The 23576-nt window shown below is 37.6% G+C and overlaps 1 protein-coding gene across 2 annotated transcripts in view; it reads left to right on the forward strand.

The window, feature by feature from the left end:
- Positions 1 to 8143, forward strand: part of LOC139947132 (nuclear receptor subfamily 0 group B member 2-like) — a 45232-nt gene extending 37089 nt beyond the window's left edge. For both annotated transcript variants that reach the window (XM_071944983.1, XM_071944981.1), the window contains exon 3: positions 5501 to 8143. In XM_071944983.1, the coding sequence (XP_071801084.1) occupies positions 5501 to 5742 (242 nt within the window). In that variant the 3' untranslated portion in view covers positions 5743 to 8143. The remainder of the gene's footprint in view (positions 1 to 5500) is intronic.
- Positions 8144 to 23576: the final 15433 nt, after the last annotated feature.

A 23576-nucleotide genomic window follows, 5' to 3' on the forward strand; every position in this document is an offset into this window, starting at 1 on the left:
TTGCAACATGCCTTGTTGCATCATATCCCTCCTAGGTAGTCTTACATAATGTTTGTTTGTGACCATTGTAGTGGCCATTGGTTATTCTTGTTTTGAACCAATAACAGGACTGTCAAGTAAGCCTTGGTCATTGATCAACAACTACAGTCTGATACTGTACAACCCATTCAAGAGAGGAAGGTAGTTGTATTTATTCATACATTCATCTCCTGTATAGCTGTCAACTACTTGATTGGGTAACAGTTACTCATTCATTCTCTGTAACTCCTCCTACTCTGTAGTCCTGGCCAATCAAATACCTTAGAGATGACTTATTGTCCATCTTAATGTTCCATTGAATGACAAGTGCTGGATAGGCAGTGTCTAATTTCAGGGCCGATTTCTTGATACATTGATTTAATGGTGGTGTCCTTAAACAAAATGCTGGCATTGCCTGTTCCTCTTCATGTATAAATAAGCACTCTAAGTTAAACTTAGATTGGATTACTCAATCAAGCTGGCTCCAGTGATTATTATGACATGACTGCCCACCATGTGACCAATTTTATAATACAAGGACATCTAGTTTGTACTGCTTGAAAATCATGAATTATTCATCAAGGTTATGTTCTGGCAACATTAACAACAAATCATGAATATGAAGGAGGAAACCATTGTGGCTTCCAATTGGACAACAGTGATATATACTCATTTGAATAGATGAATTATTCATCAAGGCTATGAGGCCTGAGCACAAAAGGTCAGCCATGCATGAATATGAGAGATTTGTCCCTGGCTACAACAAGGCCTTTCATTGGACAACAGTGATACATCCTTCTCTGATTACCTGGCTCTCTCTATAGGTATTGCACCATACACGCTGTATGCACACGCTAGACCACCAGTTAAACTTGCCTGATCATTTCTCTTCTACTAATATAATCGGACAGACTTGTTCAGTTGGACACCTTTTGTGGGCAGAGAGCAAAGAACACACGTGGGTCTTCTACTGATTGCTGTACTGTAGTTTTTGCTTCTCACGTGTTCTTTGTCAGCAAAGAAGCCGAGCACTTCAGGATATCACAAGAAAACACTGGGTGCTGAAGTGAACTTTTGTTTGCCTTTGTTGAGGGGGCTGTGTTCCATAGGGAATGACAATTTATAATATGCTCTGGTTTGTCATGCTGTAACAACTGTGCCTCACTCCAGACAGGAAATACACATACCAGTAACTTTCAACTCGAGATCAACATCCTCAAAGATATCAGTTTCAACTTCTTCTAGATTTTGAAAAGCAGATTGTTCATCAGATCAAAGGAGCTTGCTGGTAGTGTTTTATTGGGGTAACATTTTCAAGAGGCTGACAAGACTGTTTACTTCAAAGTCTGTTCTTTCGGTGAGAGCCGTTGTTCATCTGCAATGTACATCATGTCTGAAGCATACATTGAGTCTGGTCAACCCCTGAACCTTGTCCAACCGTCCAAGAGCAAAGCAAAGATGATGGCGAGAGCTGCTGCCCAGCGGAGCATGCACCATGTTGATTCCAATTGCCCCTGCCCCCAGATAGACTCTAAAAGCTCCATCTTGTACCGGTTGCTGACGGACAACTACTACAGTGGGGTACCTTGCTCATGCTCGAGCCCCCATTGTCATAGCAGTTTGCCGAGCCCACGTGAGAGCAAACTTAAAATCCTCTTGGAGGAGTCAAAGAAGCAAGCTGTGCAATCGTAACTAGAAGAGACAGAGTCTTTGTGATAATCACCAGTCAATGCTATGAGTACGTATTCCTTCATTATTTGTGGAAGTATGAAAAACTGTTTAGATAAGTTTATGGGTTTGTAATGTTTGTTGTGCCACTTTTAAGTCATAGTGATATATGGTAAGTAATGTAACATTGCCCCCACAGCATGCTTTGTACTTTATTCATTTTATCTGCTCTTACAACACTTATGCAGTCAAGAATATTATTACTTAAAGATCATACCATCTCAATCAAACTCCATTTATTTAATGAAGATGAACAATGTCTCAATGTGATGCATACAAAAACAGTCCAAAAGTTAGACTCCAGTTTTGAGTCTAATTTTTGAGTCCAAAGATTTTGAGTCAAGACAAATTGGAATTGTAATCCTAGAAGTGTTCGTTCTGTCCAGTTAAAAGACAGCTTTTGTAAGGCTGTAGAAAAAGTACACAGGGTAGATATCTAAGAAACACTGATTTTTTACAAACTGTGACAGATTCAAATCAAACGTTGTAAGAGGTATAATTCTAGGGTAATCACTTTTTCTGAGCATCATACAATGTGAGACACCTGGCATGCCAACCAGTCTTGGCTTTCAGAGAAAAAAAAGAAACAAAAAACATTGTAGACTGATGTTTGGAAGCTTGTTTGAATTACAAAAATATAGAGGTCTGAATGCATTTGTATGTACTATTTATGTCTGAATGAAAGTTCTTTACTGTGCTGAATTTACATCTAGTTCATTCGGGTGTGTAGGCCTACACATTCCACGGGTTCAAGTTTCCACAACAGACTCTAAAACATCATTACTCATAATTTGTTTATTTCTGTCTCATTGTACACCATGATCCATCACTGGTGTCACAGGCTGTCGCGTCACTCTGTAACAATACTCTTTGCTGGGGTTGTCTGGTCCGGGGCATATTGTGGTTTTTTCCCATATTTTTTCTTGTTTTTTTGTTTTCTTCTGATTTTTGGTTGCCTGCATGGAGGCCATACATTACTTGACCCACATGTCTGATATGCCCTAGTTATTAACTATGATGCTATTCAGACAAACCAGTAGTGCATAAAAACAAAGTTTTCAGTGTTCAAAGTTAGACAAATGTATACTGGTAGATGTGTGAGTAATGCATTGGTAATGTCAGCATGCTTGAATCAAGATACGGTACAGCATTGGCTGCCTGGTTTTGGTTTGCGAAGTCTCTTTGAATCAAGATGCGTACTGAGTTAGAGACGTATTTTATAAAAGCGAAATACAATCACTGATGGTTTGTTCATTTTAACAGTGATAAAGAAATTTGAATTGAGATTAAGTCTACCTCCATGATCTAAGGCAGGATACATATTAGGTCTACTTGCTTTACATCAGAAAGTTTTCCCCTCTTTTTTTTTTTACCTTGGATTAGATTCAGCCAAATTTAATTTCATAAGATAAATCTTATTATCGTTTTGTAAATGGAGGGATGTCATTGCCTTCAGAGCTTAAATAATATCTCTTCCACCACCACTATTATACATTTCTAAAAACATTTTGTTAACCTTGGTAGTGCAATTACAGAAATGACAGCAAACAAAGAACGAAAACAAGTTTTATTATTTTTTGTCCCCAGCATAGGCAGGGTGGAGAACATTGCCTGACCTTGCTTGTAATAGCTAGCTCGGTTGGCCTCGATGGGGAAAAATCAGACAGCGCTTTTTTTTTCTTTCTATAATAAACATCTGGCCTTGTTGTTAACTCTAGCTCTTCCCACCGGTAATAATGACCTTGCGTAGCAGCACGTCCTTGAGCAAACAAAATGTCCTTGGGTGACAGGCTTTATATTATATATAATATATATTTATATCTATGTCTGTCTCCATTCTCTTTGGCTGTCACAATGTTTATCAGAACGCAGTTGTCCTTGCATGCAGGGTTTTGATTGGTGGACTTCCCGTGCATCTGTTGACCAATCACACGCCATAATGCACATCTGTAGCATTGATTTACAATTATCAACCCTCAAGCAGTCATTTTTTTTTCTTGTGAGAGATTTAAGCTTCTTTTCCATGTGGGATGTATTTTTTTGTAGGATACACATGTTTGTTCTGTTTCATGCAAGCATGAGTAAGCGTGGTGCTTCATCTTTTAAAGTAGTGGCACACCTTCATGGTCACTTCGTAATAAGACAAAAACAGTGGGGGCTGAAGTTATCAAAGACGAAATCAGCTGCAAATTGTCCTCTCCTTGGAGCATTGTAGATTAATGAGATTTTAACAGCATGTTTTGTCATTGTGTTTTGTCATCAATGTCCTCCTAAATAGGAAGAGATGAGAGTAGATAAACAATATCTCTTGCCATCTAACTCCCACTAGACAAACCTGACATTATTTTAAAGGCGTAACATTTCAATAATTTTCAGTGTTTTTATCTGACAGAATTTGACATGCGTCAACTACACATCACAGCATTCATCCCAAGCCCACTCAGTCTTAAAGAGCCTTAAATTAATATTCCAACCACAAAGCGCTTAATTTGGACGTGACATAACCGAACACTGCAAACAGTTATAGTGCACTCGGACATCAGTGTCGCATTCAAATCACCCGACAATTAATTAGGGTCTGCGTCAACCATGCTTAATTAACTCCAGCAAATATTGCAACCGCCAACCCCCACGTAGAATGGTGGCCACGTAGAATGGCTCAGCATTTTTTATTTAAGGTTTGGATTCGTGAGGGTTAGGTAAACAGAGTATGGAAGCATAGAATAATGACATGTGTGACATGAGGAAATGTTATATTAATATTGTCCCTTCATTGTTTGGTCCATGTATCATGATTGACAGGCAAATGTCTATTCTTATTAAACAATTAAATATAATGCTCAATTTTAGACTTCCCTCTCATATTTACTCCTGTGGAATGGACTGTAAATAGCAACTTTGTGAAATAGTTATGTAAAGTAAAGGGATTTCTAAAGAAAAAAAGGCTGGTTTTTTTTTAAGAATAAAAATTGAGTTGAATATTTGAATATTTGATTCAAGTAGGGCCTACCTTCTGTAACAAATGAGAGTGTTATGTTTAATATCATTATTTACCTGAATTACTTCATGCATTACTGACTTATTGTATGGTTTATGCATGTTACCGCTTGGATGACATTTACAAAGCGAGAGTTGGTAGAATTGTTAACTGCTTTTGTACAATACTGCCTGTTGATAGGAACAATTGCCTCTTTGTTCCTATGTTTTTGTAAAAGTACTATGACCATGAATTCTTAAAATAGATAACCTTAGTATTGAACTTTGCACACAATGCTGGTAGTAACATTTGAAGCTTGTTTGTGTATCTGTGTTGTTTAGGCTCTCAACGAGCCTGACTGAGAGTAATGAAAAGAAGGTTATAATACCTCAACCCCCCCCCCCCCCCCCCCCCCCGTCCCTTTTTCAGCTCCGCAAATTGCAAGATTATCTCAAAGCAATAATCCAGTCTGTATGAGGAACTGAAGCCACAAAGTCGACTCTTACCAAAGCAATCAATATCTCACAAGGTTATTCTTGCAGATTTTGTTGTGTTTTAAAAGGCCAAGATAACACAAACAGTTTCTGTTTCATTGGTTTATAAACCTGTCACTGCATTACATCACCGTAAAATGGCAAAAACATTTAAGTCACTTGGAGTTTTTTAAAACTTTTTCTTCATATGATGATCACATATTTTTTGTTTAACTCAAAAGAAAATGTATGCACTACACACCCAGTAATGTTGTCGTTTTTCTTTGTGTCTTTCTCTGTACAGATATTCCAGGCTTAGTAGACCCAGCAATGGTCGAGACTCTTCAAAGTGAAGCCCAGCTGCGATTGAGCGAGTACGTGGCATCCATGCACCCCCAGGACCCCCTGCGCTTTGCCCGCGTACTCCTCAGTCTTCCCCCTCTGCGCAACATCCGTTCCCGTGTCATCACGCAGCTCTTCTTCCGTGACCTCATCGGGGCCGTGTCCATGGAGGATCTGCTGGAACAGATGCTGGCCGTTCGCTGATCAGGAAGATGCGGCAACTTTAAAGATGATAACATTAATTAAAAAAAAGAATAAGATGTTGATGTGATGCATAGAGAGAGAAGTCTTTATAGTTTATCTATCTTGGGTTTGATGGTCAATTCTCTCATTTGTTTCCAATCTCGAACCAAAGAAAAGTAGGTTCGTTTATTTGAACTTTATATTGCACTTTGGTTTACAAAACACTTTTTGTCACTGTTACAACGGTTCTGATTTGATCAGAACTGCTTTTTAAAGCAAGGATTCCTGCTTCACACATTACTTTACCAATATAAAAACAATGTTGCACACTTTGAGAAAAGTCAAAGTTTATATTCAAAATAACAGATTTAGAATAAATAAAAAGTTTTTTTTTTAAAGAATGGCCGGATGTAAGTAGAAGTGACCAAACCCAAGTAGATTTCAATCTTGCATACATGTCATATTGCCCACCTTTGCCACCGACTTTTATGACCAATATTTCTACACAGATAATTCAAAGATACATATACATGTACAAAGTGATATTTTACGTATAAACAACTGTGTCTAGCATTTCTAGTGAAGGAATAAATTGGCTATAGACTTTTATCATGCTGGGGGGCTATCTTTGTTGGTTCCCTGTGTGCAGTCATCTCATTGATAGCATATTATTTAAAAGGGACCAGTCCATTTCCCAGGCAGCAGCATGAAAAAGGTCCCTATGCCAGCAATCTTTTACTGTCAGAATGTGAACATTAGATCAGTGTTAATTTGTTGCACATAAATGTGACATAAAACAAGCTTGAGTAGGTTTCTAGTTTGAAAGCAGCAAGCATTTTTTCCTGCTAGAAATTTTAAACATTATTGATGTAGAAATCAAGAGTTTGGTAGTGAACTCACCATGACCAAAAATCGCAATTGTAAAGAGTTTAAATTGTTGGTTCTGCATAAGATTTCTCTCTCGGTAAAATATGAAAAGTGCCAAGTGTTTTTAGTCAACTATGAAATTGGCATCTGGTGCATGCAATACATGCATGCACAGATTCCTGTAACTCGTATTTTCATATGTATGATAAAGTGGCACAGTACACTTTGAGAATGAAAAGCAAATATAAAACAGCTATTGACGCTAACTTTTCCAAATACTTTGAAGTTTAGACAAATAAATTATATTTGGTTACGAATCAATCATTTTAAAATCAACATAAATTTGTGGGGGACAAATATTTCATTTAAAGGGCTTTGGAAATCTATGCACACTGGTGATTTGAGCAAATGTTTATTTATTTAAAATGACCAACGGATGATGTTAGGTCATTGTCATATATGTACAGTAACTTTTTTCCCACCTATAGATGTAAACAAGTCATAAGGAATGTACAGAGGTTTTTGGAGTTTTCTTAAGGATAGCATATTTTATGTCTGTGTGTGTCATTCGTAGTATTTTCTTGACTGAAAGTCACTGAGTGTAATGTATTTGTGATGCAATGAATAGTGTTCAAATCATGTCTCATCTCATGCATGATTCTGGACACTGAATAGAATGGTATAATGGCAAGGAGCCAGACAGTGTAAAGTCCAAGACATTTACAAACTATTTTTTGATATTTTTTATTGTGGTTCAAAGTCTGGCTGCAAACCTTGCTGTTGTATCTGCCTACCAAACTTGAGCCCAGCTTTGTGCTAAAAGCCCACTATGTGGCCACATTTGCTGTGAGCGATTCTGTTGAGTTTCATCTCATAGCTATACTTATGTGTAGCCTCTAATTTATAAAAGTGGCTACAACATGTTGATTACCTCTCTATATATACACCAATGGCTGAACTGTGTCTCCTTGGACAGTCTTGCTATGTTATCTTTTTCGAGCTGACCAGAGCAGTTTAGCCAACAGCACCAAGGTTTAGGTTCCATGTTGTTGCATTGTATAAAGAAAGATCAAGAAAATGATTTCAACAGAAAAAGCAGAAAATAAAATTATTTTCTGTTGAGTTGTTAAAACAAATTTTCCTAATACAGCTTTGAATGAAAACTTGGTTAGAAAATCGAAAACAAAAGTATGTTTTACTCCACTCTATTATGCTACTAAGTAGTACACTGTCCTATACTCATGCAATGTTGCGCTTTTTGTTTGTGAAACTAGATCGATTTGAACTCGGTTTTTCTTCTTCTTCTTTCCATCAAAAGCAGCACCAGTGCAGTTTTGTGTGACTCTTATTTAACGAGTTTCAAAAATGGTTTGTTTAGTTTTGTTGTATTCCCCAGTGTGATGTAAGGAGGACAAGAAAAGTTTTCGAAAAATGGTATATTTTGAGACGTTCTGAGATAGAGCGGCTGTATAAAGAAAAGTTGTGTGGGTTGATTAAAAAACCCATTTTATTTATTGTGATTAGTAAAATACTATTTATGATTAGAGATAACGTGGAGCCGTTCTGCTTGATTATTATGCCTTAATTTGTGTCCTATAGTTGCAAGATGGATTCCCGAGACTGGTAGAAATGTCTGTTGTTTGGTACAGTTGAACAAAAATAAAACTGATTATAGAAAAACAAAATTTCTTTGATAGGTTTGTAATGAGTTGCTGGTTTGAAAGCAAATTAAGTAAGTGCGTGACTTTAACTGAAATATCACTTTTAGCTTACGATCAATAGTTCCTTAGTGAAAGAAGAAGAGAGAAAGAATTTGGCTGCAATAAACAATATTTTGAAGACAGAAAAAAACGAAGAAGAAAAAAAGGGAAAAAATACGTTTGAAGAATAAAAACAAAATATTTGTTGTTATTGGGAAGCCAAGCCAATCTGAAATACTGCTTGTGTTTATTTGTAGTTGTATACTTCAGAACAGTATAGTGTATAAATATTTAAACTTGAAGATATTTGTGTTGCGTTTTTTCCCGAAGTTGGCAATGTGTTTGTATACCTGTTAATTCCAACAAAGATTTGACGTTGAAGCTTTTAGAATCTCAGTATGACCTTTTCAATTCTGCCGTTTAAGAGTACCAAGAAAATAATGGTACCAAGAAAACGGTGGAAGACTGTTACTTTATTTAAAATAAAGGGATGGCTCTGAGAACAAGTCGTTCATCATTTAGACAAAATATTATAATTTACAATATTTATTCTGGGAGTGTCTAATTCTGTTCGAAGAGAAACGTTGCTCTGGGACGTAACAAAAAGAGGATAGCTGTAGGACCCCTATCTTCCCAACCCTTTTATTATTGAAGAGTGCAAGCCCGAACTCTTAATAAGGAAGGTATCACACAAAAGCTAGATGTTTTTTTTCAGTCGGAATCTCATTTACTCATTCAGTGCTAACAATACCGGCCATAAATCAGTCTAACCTAAATGAGGCCAAGCTCATAATTTTAAAGTTGACTAAAATAAAAGAAAGATTCGAAGATGGAATTAACTTGTAAATATGTAGCGCTAGTAATAAGAGATTTACATGATCTCGAAATAATAATATATTGAATTCTTAAGATAAAGTTGTGTTCGTGTCTATGTGAAATATTACTCGGTTTTTGTTTTCCCAGATCATTGTGTGAATTAAAAAAAAAAGAAGCTTACTAACAGGAGTCTTATTTCTCAAAAAGATTCAGCGATTTTATTATTAGGGATTTTTTCCTTTGCGTCTTGTGTAATTGTTGTAAAATCTCTCTTATTGTGTTGTTGGTGTATTACAATAAAAGAGAAAGCAGAACTGTAAAACAAGCTGGAGTCCAGACTGAAATGTTGTGATTTTTTTGACTCATTGGTGTATATTGAATCCTTACAGACCGCTGCCATTTTGTCGGGTTCCCTGTATTCAACTACGGCAATAATGCAATAATACGGCAATGAATGGTCTCCAGGGTCCAATTTCATAGAGTTTTTTTAAGGCACTATTGATAATTGTCAAAGACCAGTATTCTCACCAAGGGTAGGCCTATTGCATAAAATAACAAACCTGTGAAAATTTGGACCTCAGCTGAGGTCTCGAATTCAACTCAAACAAATTTAGTGAAAATTACTTCTTTCTCAAAAACTACGTTACTTCAGAGGGAGCCGTTTTTCAGTATAATGTTTAATACTATCAGCAGCTCTCCATTGTTCGTTACCAAGTAAGTTGTTATGGTAACCATTATTTTTTTTGTAATTACCAATATAGTGTCGAGAGACTTTAAGCACGAAATAGTTGCTCTTGGACTGGGTTCGAATCCAGCCTAGTATAAATACAAACTCAACGAACCTAGCCCAGCCAAACTCCAGATAGATGGCCTTTGGGTTTCCCATGACCCATTTGAAACAAAGATTTCCGTTTGAAATCGAAACTAAAACAAAAGAATGCCCTTGAAAACCAGTAGAACATTTTGCAAGCGCATGCTGTTAAAAAACAAAACTATCAAGTACATAAAGTGAACTTGGTTAATACGGAAATTGCCAATGGTGGTTTTTTTCTTTTTTCTTGAAGTAATTTATTGTTTTAAAATTTTAAACATTGTTAAAGGGGTTATTGTTATTTAATCAATAATGAGGGTTAACATCTGCAAAGGTCATGCAGCACTCTGTTTAATTACGCTGCAGGCTAAGTTATAAAACAATACATAAATTAAATGTATTTCTGGATATGATACCTAAATATTATCCTTCATATTTTGCAAACAATATATATTGGCCCTTCTTTATAAATAAATGGTGGCCCTTTAACTTGAATTAACCTTTCTGTGTTGTGAAAAGCTTGGAACAATATCTAGCTTTCCCGATGTATATTTTCACCCATTTTTTATACTGTCATAACTGCAAGGTAAACGTGTTGTAATACTCATATACTAATGCGTTGTGTGGAAGAGCAGCTCGTTTTGTGACCTTGGTCCCATAAATAAATATCTGGGTCATCGACGGTCTACTAAAAACAAACTCGTCATCACTGGTGCCCGTCGCCCTGCTATATCAATCTACAGCTGAGTGCCGAGTATCAGTGATGCATCCCTCAGTTTTGTAGATATATCGATGTATTACAGCCAGCCATGGAGACGATAACAATAAGTCCTTGGCAAGTTGCCTTATATATTACTCAATACCAGGACGTAGGTCTACCACTCGTATCGATTACATGATTTTGCCGTTTCGGCGTTTCATAGCCTTTGAATTCAAATTTGAAATTTGGCATGGTTTCGGTCATTTTGCAACCACATTTCAAAATTCAATTATTCATAGCGTACTTGGTGGTATGGTATACAATGTTTAGGGATCAGTTTTTGGAGAAAAAAAATCTATCCCTGTTTTAAAAATGTTTGACTTCACTCATCGACCTTATTGCATAATCAAAAGTTGATAGCTGTCTTACATCACACACCACTGATGGGCCAACTCATTTACAGACAGATTACACTTATGCACCCACTAAAAGAAAAGAAAAACCCAATTGTTTAACCAATACACAAACTCTACCGTTACAAAACATCACCAACAAATCATTGAGCTAAATGGGACGCGTAGATCTATCTTGAGAGAGAGAGGGGGCGATTGTGCAATAGGCCTTAAGGTGAACCTAAATTACTGTTAACTTTGCATGACTGACATCTTATCTTTACCCTTCCCTGTCTTAAACTACCGCTTGCTTCTCGTCCATTTTGAGTTTTATACCGATTGATAAAGCAGCTTTTATTTTTTCCCCGTTTTTCCTTTCGTTCTTGTTTGGTTTTAAAGCGGGGAGCAAAGATTCGTCCTTGCGACTATTAACAACGAGTGGGCAGATTGTGTCCTTGTTGGGATTCAGACGGCGCGGCCTCGCCGTGCAAACGCACCTTCCATCCCCGCTAGCCCCGCCCTCAGTGTACTCATCAAGGTTAAACAGACTGCGTTGTTTCATCAGCTAGCAACACTTACAGACAAGGTTCTTGTGTAAGCCATATTTTAAAGCCGCGGTGTACACATTTTAAAAAGAAATCTAAAAATATCATTGCAGTTTGGTCTGTATTTTGGGTCTCAGAAATCTTGCTCAGAAGTCGTTCTTACGCATGATGATGTTCCAAATTTTAATGACGGATGCCCAAAATACCACTAAGACTCTTAGGAGGTTGCAGTGCATGTCAAACCTTTGGAAACATGTAACAACACTGCAACAACTCGGCGTTAAAATTGACACCATTTTGTCACAAAACGACACATTTATATGGGATAAAGGGAGGGATATCTTTGATAATAACTCAACAAATTAATTACCTTAAAAACTTACTTGGTAAAAGAGCAATGGAGAGCCGTTGATATAAAACATTGTTAGAAATGACAACCTTAGAAGAATATTTTTAGAGATGAGGTCATTTTTCAAATGAGAAAGGCTTCATCAAGCCCCCCATCAGGCACCTGAAAGTACACACTTCTAAGTTCTATATGGTTCTATGCAACGTTTTTTTTTTCTTCTTTATTATTTTCTTCCAACTTCCGGCCGATTGAATCCAAATTTTTGACAAGTACAAAAAGCGTAAGCGATATTAAACCTGCCTTAAAAAACTTGGTAAGGCCCCCCCCCCCTCACCACTTACCACGCCCCACATGAGCGTCGATGTAACAAAATCTTGTTTCGTCATTCTTCTCTTTAGAAACTTTGTTTTTGTGCCTTTATTCTTAGCTAATGTTTACTTTTTAATTTATTTTAATATAAGGCCATACCAAATGTTAAAATTCGCACGATTTGTAACTGATTTCGAAACATGCTTTACTTTTGATGACAAATGTATTTTGAGATTTTATTAAATAATGTTTTAAATTAATTTCGAGACCACTCTTGCTAGGTTGAAAAGGGAGATAATGTCTACAAACTTCGGCCTTCGAGGTCTCGCGTGCAGAGCGGTTCCTTTACGCGTGGTAACCCAGACATCATAATACAGTTGAGCTTATTTCACCTTGGATGTTCCATTCTTCTGGGTGTTATGTAATAACTGGGTACCGGTAACTCAATGTACCCTGGAAGTATTGTCCCCGGTAGAATGCAAGAGTTTGACCGTCTTGTTTTCTTTGAATCGATATGTTAAGAATCGTAGGGAATGTAACATTATCATAATTACAATATCTCTTACATTTTAATGTTGCGCTGGATGTTTGTTTTCCGGGAACAAAACATTCCAAGGATTTTATTTTTGAAGAAAAAAAAATCAATTTGTCTAACGCATCCTACCAAGGATTTATACACAATGGAACAGCCTGTGTTATACTAGTGTATTTTTTGTTTGTTGTGGTGTCAGTTACCATTTGATATACTTCGAGGTTATCATCTTAAAGGACGTATATGTTTAAACCTTTGAAAATTCTTGTTTAGTATTAACTCTATAAAATCAAACATCCAGGGCCTAGCACAAAATGATTTAGCTAACCAGAATAATTGGTTACTAGCCAAATTACCATAATATCATACTTTGACTGCATATATATGTTTGCTGCATATGTTTGCTTAGCAACACATATAAAGCATGCTCTCTACTTCTTAAAGTAGCTCAATGAAACTGGGTCCAGATGTGATAGAATAATGAGCATAGTTTGATTCTTGGAAACAAACACTGTATTTCAGTTTGACTTAATATTAATATAGGAATACTTCACAGTCACATCGTTCTTTTCGATAAATGAAGTTGTCGTTACTTTGAAAGAAAAGCCTAATGGTTGTGTAAAATCGACACTGTATGAAAATAGAGAGTTCAAAATAGAAAACGTGTAACTTTCGGCTTATTTATTTTACCAGAAAAAAAGTAGGAACCTCGTATGTTATCCACGTTCTGGTAAATATAAATGTATGTATAGTTGTGCTTTGTTTTAACCGTCTAACACTTCAAACAAAACCCGAAAAATTCACTAAAAGCTAGTTCTGTACGAAATGATCTAGCCGGGGTTTGGACCCGGTCACAGCCCAGTGTCCTTCAGTAACACATTAAATTACAATTTACTTCTCATCACCCAGATTGGTACTTTGGAGGTCATAGAGACTGTTGGGGTAATTATGATGAGCGTTATGATCGACATGAGGCTCTTGGCGCTGCATACTCCTAAGGATTTCAGATGGCCCTCTTTTAACTGCATACGAAAAGTTAAGCTTGGCAGGTCTAGGATACACTTATTGATACAATGTGTCACTTAGCAAGTAACATTTATTTTAAAAACAATTTCTGCTTAAAAGCTTCATATTGAACGAACGTGTATACAAGGCCGTTTTGCAAAACCCCCGTGCATCGATCGTTATGTTTCGCGTAATCACCTTAAAGGGGAAAATTGCGATGGTTTCAATGCACGTTGAACCCAATGATTGTACTTCACGCATTTAACCACAGAGTCTCTCTATTCATAATGACCCAATCTAAATTAAGCTGGTGTGCAACAACTTCTTTAATATTTTGAGCATTTATTTGAACTTAAGTGTGGGCCTTTTCAATTGGCTTTAAGTTGATAATTAATGATAAACTGCTTTTATTATTTTCCAGTTGGAACTTTTAGTGTTACATCTCATGTTATTTTTCATATTTTGTAAACAAGTTGACGGATGAACAATCTTGCATTGCAATTTTCAGCTAAACGTTTGATGATCGTTTCGCTCAATTTGTGTTCCAAGGTAATTACCATTGATGTGCTTTTCCTTTAAAGCGTAGCAACGCCGAGGAGACTGGTAACCAGTTTGTTTTTCTTTCAAGGATATGAAAATGCAGAGAGGGAACCCGCCAGCGATTTGTTTGTCCGTTCATTAAATTTCCTGCCCGGTAGCTCAATTATCACCGTTTAATTTGGTCGGCAAGGACATCTTGGGCGCGAACAACATCATGTAACTGTTTGGTAATAACGATAATGGTTGGCCGTAAACTGGGCAATGTCATCAGCAATATTGGTTAGACTCGCTTTGTGATCGCTTTGTGTTGATTAAGCCGCATCCGAAACAAGCAACTTCGGCTACGGCTATAGTAAACAGCCGTTGGCTAAAACGGCCATAGCCATTAAATTACGACGAGCGAAGGCCGTTTTCAAATTGGCTGCCACTGCTACGGCTGTTGCTATAAGGATGATGACGTAATTTCAACGCATGATGACGCGGCGATCCATCAGCTTTAAGTAACTATAGCAATATCCGAAAATTTGCTGCTGACCTTTATCACAAAATGGCCATCATAAGTCAGAAAACCTGTGTATAAATTACCTATACATAGTTGTATTGATTTTCAAAAGGAACAAGACTGATTATCCACGCGTCCGCAAAAAGTATTTATATTTGGTTGGATGCTGTGATTTCAGTAGAATAGGGCAGCTATATTTATTTACCAAATACCTTTACCATGGTGCGGCCATCTTGGTTTTACTTCCATTCAAATCAATGAAACCAAACCGAGGCTGAAGGAGCAATAGTCTGGTTCCTTTTTGTATACGATGACTTTTATCATCCATAAATGATAGTGGCTACAGGGAAATGTTGGCAGCACTATAAAGGTCTTTAGAGCAAACCCACATCATCGAAAACACTCTCCCACTTCATGGTTTTCATCACTTAAAGAAATCAAATAGTTTGAGTTTACTCTTTGTTTTCTTGCTGGATTTGGTTCGACCTCCTCTCGTTATTCTGATGCATTTGACTATTAATGAAACCAAGAGGCAAATAAACCCGTCGTATCAAATTTCAAATAGTTTAGCAATCTAGTAATGTTAATTTTTATTTAAATCTCCAGATCATTCATAGTTTAAAACGTTACCAATTAATGATTTCAGATTATTGTGAGACGTGATTGAGGGACTGCCAAGCTACTACAGAGTGAGTGCATTCAGCATGATCACTTGAAGGAATCAAGAACATAACGCGAGTTGAAATCAATATCATTAATTTATGGACATGAGATAACAAAGACAGATGAAATAAACTTTCCGCCGCCCCCGGAATATCAACTTTATAGAGAAGAAGAAAGGTAATAGAAATGGCCATTTTCAACTAGAAAACCTGATCTTGTTGGTTATTATTGGTGACCGATATTTGCTTGGAGAAGCTATTGTTAGATTTGTTTCCTGGTAAATCTGCTCTTTGCATCGTTGTTTTGTTTGAACACGAGGGATCTGAAAAGACAAATAGAATGATTTTAAAACGTGACTCGTAGCAATTCCTTCTTCTGAATGATTCCCAGGGTAATAATTTAAACTTCTTCGTTCTATCTGCTGCAATTATTGCGTGGAATCTTCCTCTCCACCCTTGGGGTTATACAGTTTTCATTATAGAACAATCACACAATACGCTCTGGTAGTTTCTTCCATGGGCCCATTATTCCACGTTAAGATGAGCAAGAAGGTCGTTTCCAGCATCTATAGATTGTGGGCTGAGTTGTCTATAATTGTTTTCTCGTTAACGACAAAGGGTAATGAGCTGAAACTTTGTATAGGTCGGTCGTTAAAAGGTTTCCTCTATCTAGGCAGACGTCTTTATTCACAGTACATTTGGCCACATAGAGAACGGGTGCTTCAATTGATTACTATTCACTTTCTATAAAAGAAAAACTTTTAGAACGGTTTTCATGACGGGTTTCATGAAGTTATGACCTAAAACTTGCGTGAGACCAAACGATTTGCACATCCTTGCCCTTTGAGTATCTAAATCATTAAAGAGCTGCATAGAAACCAATTAGTAATTATAGGTTATTGACTAAACTATTTATAAGCAAAGGAGTAATGTTATTAACAATCTGAGTATATAGTTTTGAAGGGTTTCATGAAGTCATGGACCAAGACTTGCGTGAGACCGAACATGTTTCACAATCCTTGCCCTTTGAGTGGCCGCCAAATTATTAGAAAGCTGCCTATAAAAACAAATTAATATTTAGGTCATCAAAATGAACATTTACAAGGAAAAGATTCGTTTATATATTATCTATTAAAGTTTCTGGTTACATACAGGTCTTCTTTTTCTATTTAGAATATCTTGAGACTTGGTTCAATGTCATAGATGGCTACTAATGATTTGACACAAATCACAGCCGAGCTGTGTGGTTGGCCCAAACAGTACGACTTCATGATGCAGTAGTGTACATGTACATGTACATTGTTGTACGACCGTGATGTGTGTATGTATGAGGTTGATAACTAAACAGGTCACCACAGTGAAGCTGTGATTGGTTGAAAGTTATCTGACGTCATACAATTTGCATGCTAGTTTTACCCGACTGTGCTGGATGAAGTGGGGATTGGTCAAAAGTTTATAACATCATTAGAATAAATTAGCATCTAATTTGAGAGTCGAGGCTGGCGTAGTAGTGGAGCCTGTTAAGACAAACAATGTCTCAGCCAAGATAGCGCCAGCTGCTCTGAACAATAAATATCGATGCTCTGTGAATGACCTCGAGTAGTTGATATACGATCGAATTCAATGGTCCCAGCCCTCGTTAACCTTGTTTGATGTCTGCTATTATTGAATGGGACATTCATGTTTCATCGCCAATAACACATGATTATGCTGACTGGCCTCAGGACTCGGGGCTTGAATTACGGAGGAATTATTAAGACTTATAAGCAAAGAAAGGTTGATATCTATTTCAGTAACATTATTCTAAAGATACCCTGGGGTTTGGCTGTAGTAGCCTTTGTTACGAACCGTAGACTTCATAAATCCACAGCAATCCATTATGAGATTGCAAGAAAATGTATAAAAAGATGTGATGGTTTTGAAAAGCAGCAGTGCGGTGGTGAACCAACTCCTGTATAAAATGTCATCACTTTTTAGATAATCCCATGTTGATCATACTGTACTCAAAACAAGTCTTGTAATTTAGGGCATTTTCATACTCTGCGTAAGACTTCTTAAAGCAAAGGGGTTGATCAAGAAAGCTTGGGTGAGTGAGAACCGAGTACAAGGGTGCAGTAAGGGGAAGCACAGGAAAACCTGCGTATTCAGTGGTGACTACAAATACAATCACAATCGGCACATCAGGCGCAGCATGGAATTGAACCATGGTCCACTGAGAGACAGAAGTACCACTACGTCAACTTGATCCCCCTAATGTGGAGACGAACCCCCTTCTCTTGAGTGTTGAAGAACCACACCATGGGTGTGCGGACCGTGTGCCACAGATTAACCCAAGGGGGAGCAGACACACCCCGTGACCACTGGCCTCTCTCTAAACGCCAACCATACGCGATGACGCATCAAGAATCTTCAGTCATCATGTAGTACTGGTTGGTGTGAAACAATGACTCATCAGAATAATGCCCGTATCCACGACGAGAAAGGATTCTCTTCATCAAGAGTTGTCCAGTCTTGGGTTACTAACCTCGGCCATAACGGAAGGTGAAAATCATATGATATGATGAATTTATATTGACCTTCACAATGGAGTTCCTTTACACACTGTGATGTGATCATCTATAGTCACTCACCACACCTTACTGATTTCTGTGGGTTAACAATTCATTGTCAATGAAATGGAAACATTGACTTTTTAAAAGATGCATACACAAAAGTGAGGAGCAGATCTTTTTCATAATAACATAATTAAGTATCTCATATAGGGTAATTCGTTACAATTTGTTTTTAACAGCAATTATTAGATTTAAAAATTGTCCAAAATTGGATGATGGAACTGCTATTAGATCTAAAACTATAACTTAAGTTATTCGGTTCTTTTCTTTAATTTACTATAATCAAAGAATCATGGGGTCATTCGTTACAAACTTTTTATTGTTATTTTTTTAAACAGGAATTATGTTAATAATTCATGTTTAAAAAAATAAAAATAAAAAGTAAAAACCTTAACAAACTGCACAAGGTGAAGTCTTCCCTTCGTTGTTATTCAGATAAGATAAATGATACGGTTACGATCGGATTCAACCCGGTCATTAGATTGATATCCAGAAAAAAAAAACCTATTTCACCGTGATCTAAACCCAACCAGATCTTAAAATATCACTAATTAGTCTGGGCTGAGGGCTTCGTAGAATAGTAGAAAATAGATAGACACCCTACCCTGGCAAGTTACAAATAAAGAACCTTGAATCTAAATTCAGTCACCCATTGCTCTATCAATCATGATTTTAAAGATCCAGGCCTTGGAGAAAATTGTTCATTTTTAGAAAAGAAAGATTAGATTAAGCTCATTATGCAGTGGCGTTATCTCTTTAACCTTTCATGGAAAGAGTATAGTCATATTTTAACGAGTAGTTTTTATTTTAGTCACTGATGACCACTGGGGATCAATCATCAATCGATATATATGGGTACAAGGTTGCATGTCAATCTTGTTTCTGTGGAGGTTGAATCATCAATACAAACGCATTGGTTTAAAGACACTGGACTATATTGGTGATTGTTAAAGACCAGACTACTTGGTGTATCTCAACATATGCACAAAATAAAAAACCTGTGAAAATTTGAGCTCAATGGGTCATCGAAGTTGCGAGATAATAATGGAAGAAAAAACACCCTTGTCACACGAAGTTGTATGCTTTCAGATGCTTGATTTCGAGACCTCAAATTTTAAATAAGAGGTCTCGAAATCAAATTTGTGGAAAATTACTCCACTTCAGAGGGGGCCGTTTCTCACAAAGTTTTATACTACCCGTACCAACCTCTCCCCATTACTCGTTACCAAGGTTTTATGCAAATAATTATTTTCAGTAATTACCAATAGTGTCCACTGCCTTTAAGAGCAGTTGGCAATGGATCACTATGGTGTGCATACAGTATAAACCACATATTTTTTTTAGAACTTGACCATCCTTTCCTATGTCTAGTAACCATTGACTCCGCTCCAATCTGCTTTGTCTTCAAAGAAAATCTAGTCTGCAGACAATGGGCAGTGTACGCTTTTGGTTGATCTCCATTGTTCTAAAACCACAGTTTCTCATTCATAGGCAAACTTGTGTGGGAGAATAGCATCGCAATAGTTAGTAAGTCTGCAGAGACACAGGTCGCACCTTTTTTTCATAATTTACTTTAGTGAATATAGCTTTTGTTATGAAACCAGTTTATAATCTATTTAGAAAACAAAACTAGAGCATTTGATTTGATTAAGAATCTGGCTTTATGCGTGTAAATCCTGACAGCCCCTGAAACTGAGTCTGTATTCGGAGAGGTATAATCTATTTAGTTTGTCATTCATACCAAGGCGAAAACACTCCATAACACCCAAACCTTGGAACAGTGTCAAATCAAGTAATTTAAGCCTTATCATTCAGATACAGCTACCTTCCTATTTTATTTTATGAATTTTAAGAACAGAAATTTGTATCGTACAGAATAATAGTTCATGTTTCTTTCCTCCACGTTGCTGAATGCAAAGACAAAGGGTATTGTCAAATACTTCATAAAATCCAGGGTTCACCTTCTTGTTTGCCAATGATGATAGTTGGCATTGTTTGTTTCATTTTCAATCCGAGCAAAGGGCTTATGGATTTGAAATCTCTTTCTCACACAGGCCCGATCTTTGACTGTCTACATTGACGAATGACCATGTTATGGTTTGATGATTCTGCACACTCTTTTACTACAGCCCCCTATAAACCATGGAGGTAAACTAAGAGGCATCGATTCACGCTGAACTCTGAAGGACAACTTACACAACGTAATGATATTTTCACCTCCAGCGCCTTGGAAGCTGTTGGCAGATTTCTGACCTGAAGACAATGAGGACGAGTAGATTGTAGCCATTTCTCGCCATTTGTTAATTAATATTCATTTTTCCAAGCGAGGGCATAACCTTCATGAATAATGCATCGTATTGAATTGTATTTACCTCAGGGGTACTTCACCAGTGTATGAGAAAACCTCGCCCATGGCGCTCTTGCCAGTTGAGACTACTTTTTTTTAAACAGTATTCTTTTTGTGGTAAAAGCATCCCTGCGGTTACCAAGCGAGGTCAGTCCAAGGATCCTTGGAAATTGCCCATTAGCCTAAGCAGAAGGAGCAAACATATCGCAGGAAATATGCATGAAACATGATTATTTTGAAGGATATATTTTGCATAACGGCCTAACGTCATGCAGTGACGAGTTGATAGAAATTACAAGTTTGTCAAGGGAATTGACAAGTCAAGAAGCGTAACTATAGAAACTATCACTTTGAGATGTAACTTGATTTTAGAGATGCAGCAACATCTTCAGCATCTTACTCCTCATGAATTCAAAATGGCTGACTGAAGATGCTTCTTGAAAATGTTTCAAGTGCACATCAAATGAATGTTGCTTGAGAGCAAATTACAGACAATGAGTGCCAGGCAAACTCAAGGAAAGAAACACGAACATTTTAATCACATTCTGAATGCAATGTATCAGGTTCCCTGAACATTTACCCGAAAAAATGCCACGAGTGAAAAGAGTTTTAATTTAAAGTAATTAATGCCTGGAGGTTTATATAAGATCTATGGCGTCATTAACTTATTCAGGATTTACATGTTAATTTTGGCTATGATTAGCTGTAGCCCATGACGAACCCAAACTGATGGAACAATTACTTGCTGTTGGTGTTTCGATCAATGTTGTTGCAGATACCGGCGAGTTGAACTTTCACCGTTCTATTAAAAGGTTCTTGACACAAGTGTGCGCAGCATTGGTTATACTTTAGACGCCTGAGGAATTACCAGGCCATAGAAGATGATATGAAGCACCCCGGGTTCAAGGTTTGCCGCAGACGACAAGGGAAGTTGTTAGTTTTGGCGCGCATTTGGTGCATAAAGTGACCTCGTCCTTGGGCCGAGTTGGCGTCACTGTCTTTGTTCTTCAATTAACTAATTCAAGGCGTGTCTTAACTTCCCCTGAAAACCTTTTCATTTAGAGACATCTGTAACATCTTGGAAATATCCGTTTCTTAAACTTAAATCCACTGACTGATTAATTATAAGATTTCAAGATGTTTTACCCGACGCTTTCAGAATCCACAAAACAATCTATGTCTTTACCCCCGCTGCCCCCCCCCCCCAAACTTTCTGCACAAAAACTCGCAGAAAGTGTGATCTTTACTTCTGGTCAAAAATGGAAGTTGAAGTGGAAATAAACATTCCTGGGCCTCGTTTTGAGGTCAGCAAACAAATTGGTCTGAAGTTTGAGCCATGGGCCTTCAATTAAAAGTGTAATGATGTAATCATCTTCAACAACTCCCTCTTGTGACAATTTTCTATAACGGAACTATTTTGCTGAAAACCTGTTGCACATTCAAAAAAGTTTTGAAACTGAACTAAACAATCTCATTGTTTTTTTAAGAAATGAGCTACGACATGATGAAATCATCAGTTTTTAAATAAGGCTTCATCAAATGTATACATTTAATACATGCACATTGTTATAACCACAATTAAATTCACGTAACCTCTGCTGATTTAGACATGTTTTGGTTTCAACAGAAATTTATGTCTAGTTTCTTCTCCTTTCTCTGCAGTGGGCTGGAACCATTTGGTTTGTTTTCTTCTACGGTACAGCTGTAGTACTGTACTTCCAAGCCAATTTCAGGCGATGGTCGCTGTAAATGCTCCAAACAATCCCTTTTGCTCAAATGGGAAAAGAGATATGGAGGACTTCTTTGGCTTATTTTCACATTCAACAAGAAAACCATATCATTGAACATCATTAACTTGACAATGAATTAAGAATCATCTTCACACTTTTGCTCTATCCTAACCACAACCACGTGGATAGATTCAACAAATTGTCGAACCACAGTGGTAAGACCATAGAGTAAGGGTAAGACTCAGTTGGTAACTAAACCACCTGGTATCAGACACCCTAGAGGCGACAGAGCGCCTCGGGGCATAACGAGCCGGCAGGCTCAGCGTACCGTCATCCCAGCGTACCTTCTTCGTGCCGATGTCGCCTCTTGCATGTTACCGAGGCGTTAACAAGCCCCTCCCCGGCAGTTTTCTTGCCACGCTTCATGGTGCGTTGCGCCTGGAGCCCATGGCTGTCACGGTGCACTGATGCTGAATGCAACCGGTTTTTCGAAAACATTGTAAATGCGGTCGGTTTTCGTTTCCATTGTTGGCATTAACGGAAATAGGCGCTCATAATGCCATATTAATGTCAAATTCCCACAAATAATGGTATCCTTTATCAGTGTTGTTGTCAAGTACATTTCATTCAGGCAAGCACACTAAGTACTGCCGAGTATCAAGCCGAGTGGGGAATGGTACTCGAGTTCAAGTACCAAGTGCGAGTACTATATAGCTCTTTGCTATAACACTGTCTGTGTAAATGCTGGCACGCTCCTGTTGCTCAATGCTGTGATAAAGCGATTTGATTGGGGCTCAAATTAAAGCTTTGGCTTTTGTCCTAGCCCTGGATAGGGTGTTTACATTGTGAAGCATTTGGTACACAGCAGCCCCGCTACCATGGGCATGCTGGGAAAAATGGCGCGGTGAGATCGATCACCAGTGGGAATGAGGTTGGGTACACAGAGACCATGCTTGTGAAAGTGGTACACTACTCCAAAATGGAGGAACCGACGAAGCCGTAACTGAAATGCAAATTCTGAACCATCAGATAGACCTAAAGGTAGTGATCAAACTAGCGGCTATGTCTGCGGCTGCGGCTGTTGCTAATGGTAGCCTATGCTTCAATGCGTGTTAATTTAGGTGATCTATAGCCGCAGCCGCTAGCTCGGAAACGGCTTAATATCCAATATCGTTCCAAGGTTGTACAACACTGTCGTTGGCGCCATTTTGGCCAATGGTGTTTGCCAAGTTCTTTATTTCTGTTCGCTTTAACTATAATGCAATGGCCGTAAACACTTGATCCCTGCTCGACCTGATGCTGAAAACAAGAAACGACGACCGCCTTCCAAATAAAAATGGGTTAGTTTTCTTCCAAATATAAATGTGCAACAAAATAGTCGGGTTACTTCCATATTCAACACTACTACTACATGTATATATAGCGTATGATTGTCA

The sequence above is a fragment of the Asterias amurensis genome, chromosome 14 (assembly GCF_032118995.1).
Source record: "Asterias amurensis chromosome 14, ASM3211899v1".
NCBI lineage: Eukaryota > Metazoa > Echinodermata > Asteroidea > Forcipulatida > Asteriidae > Asterias > Asterias amurensis.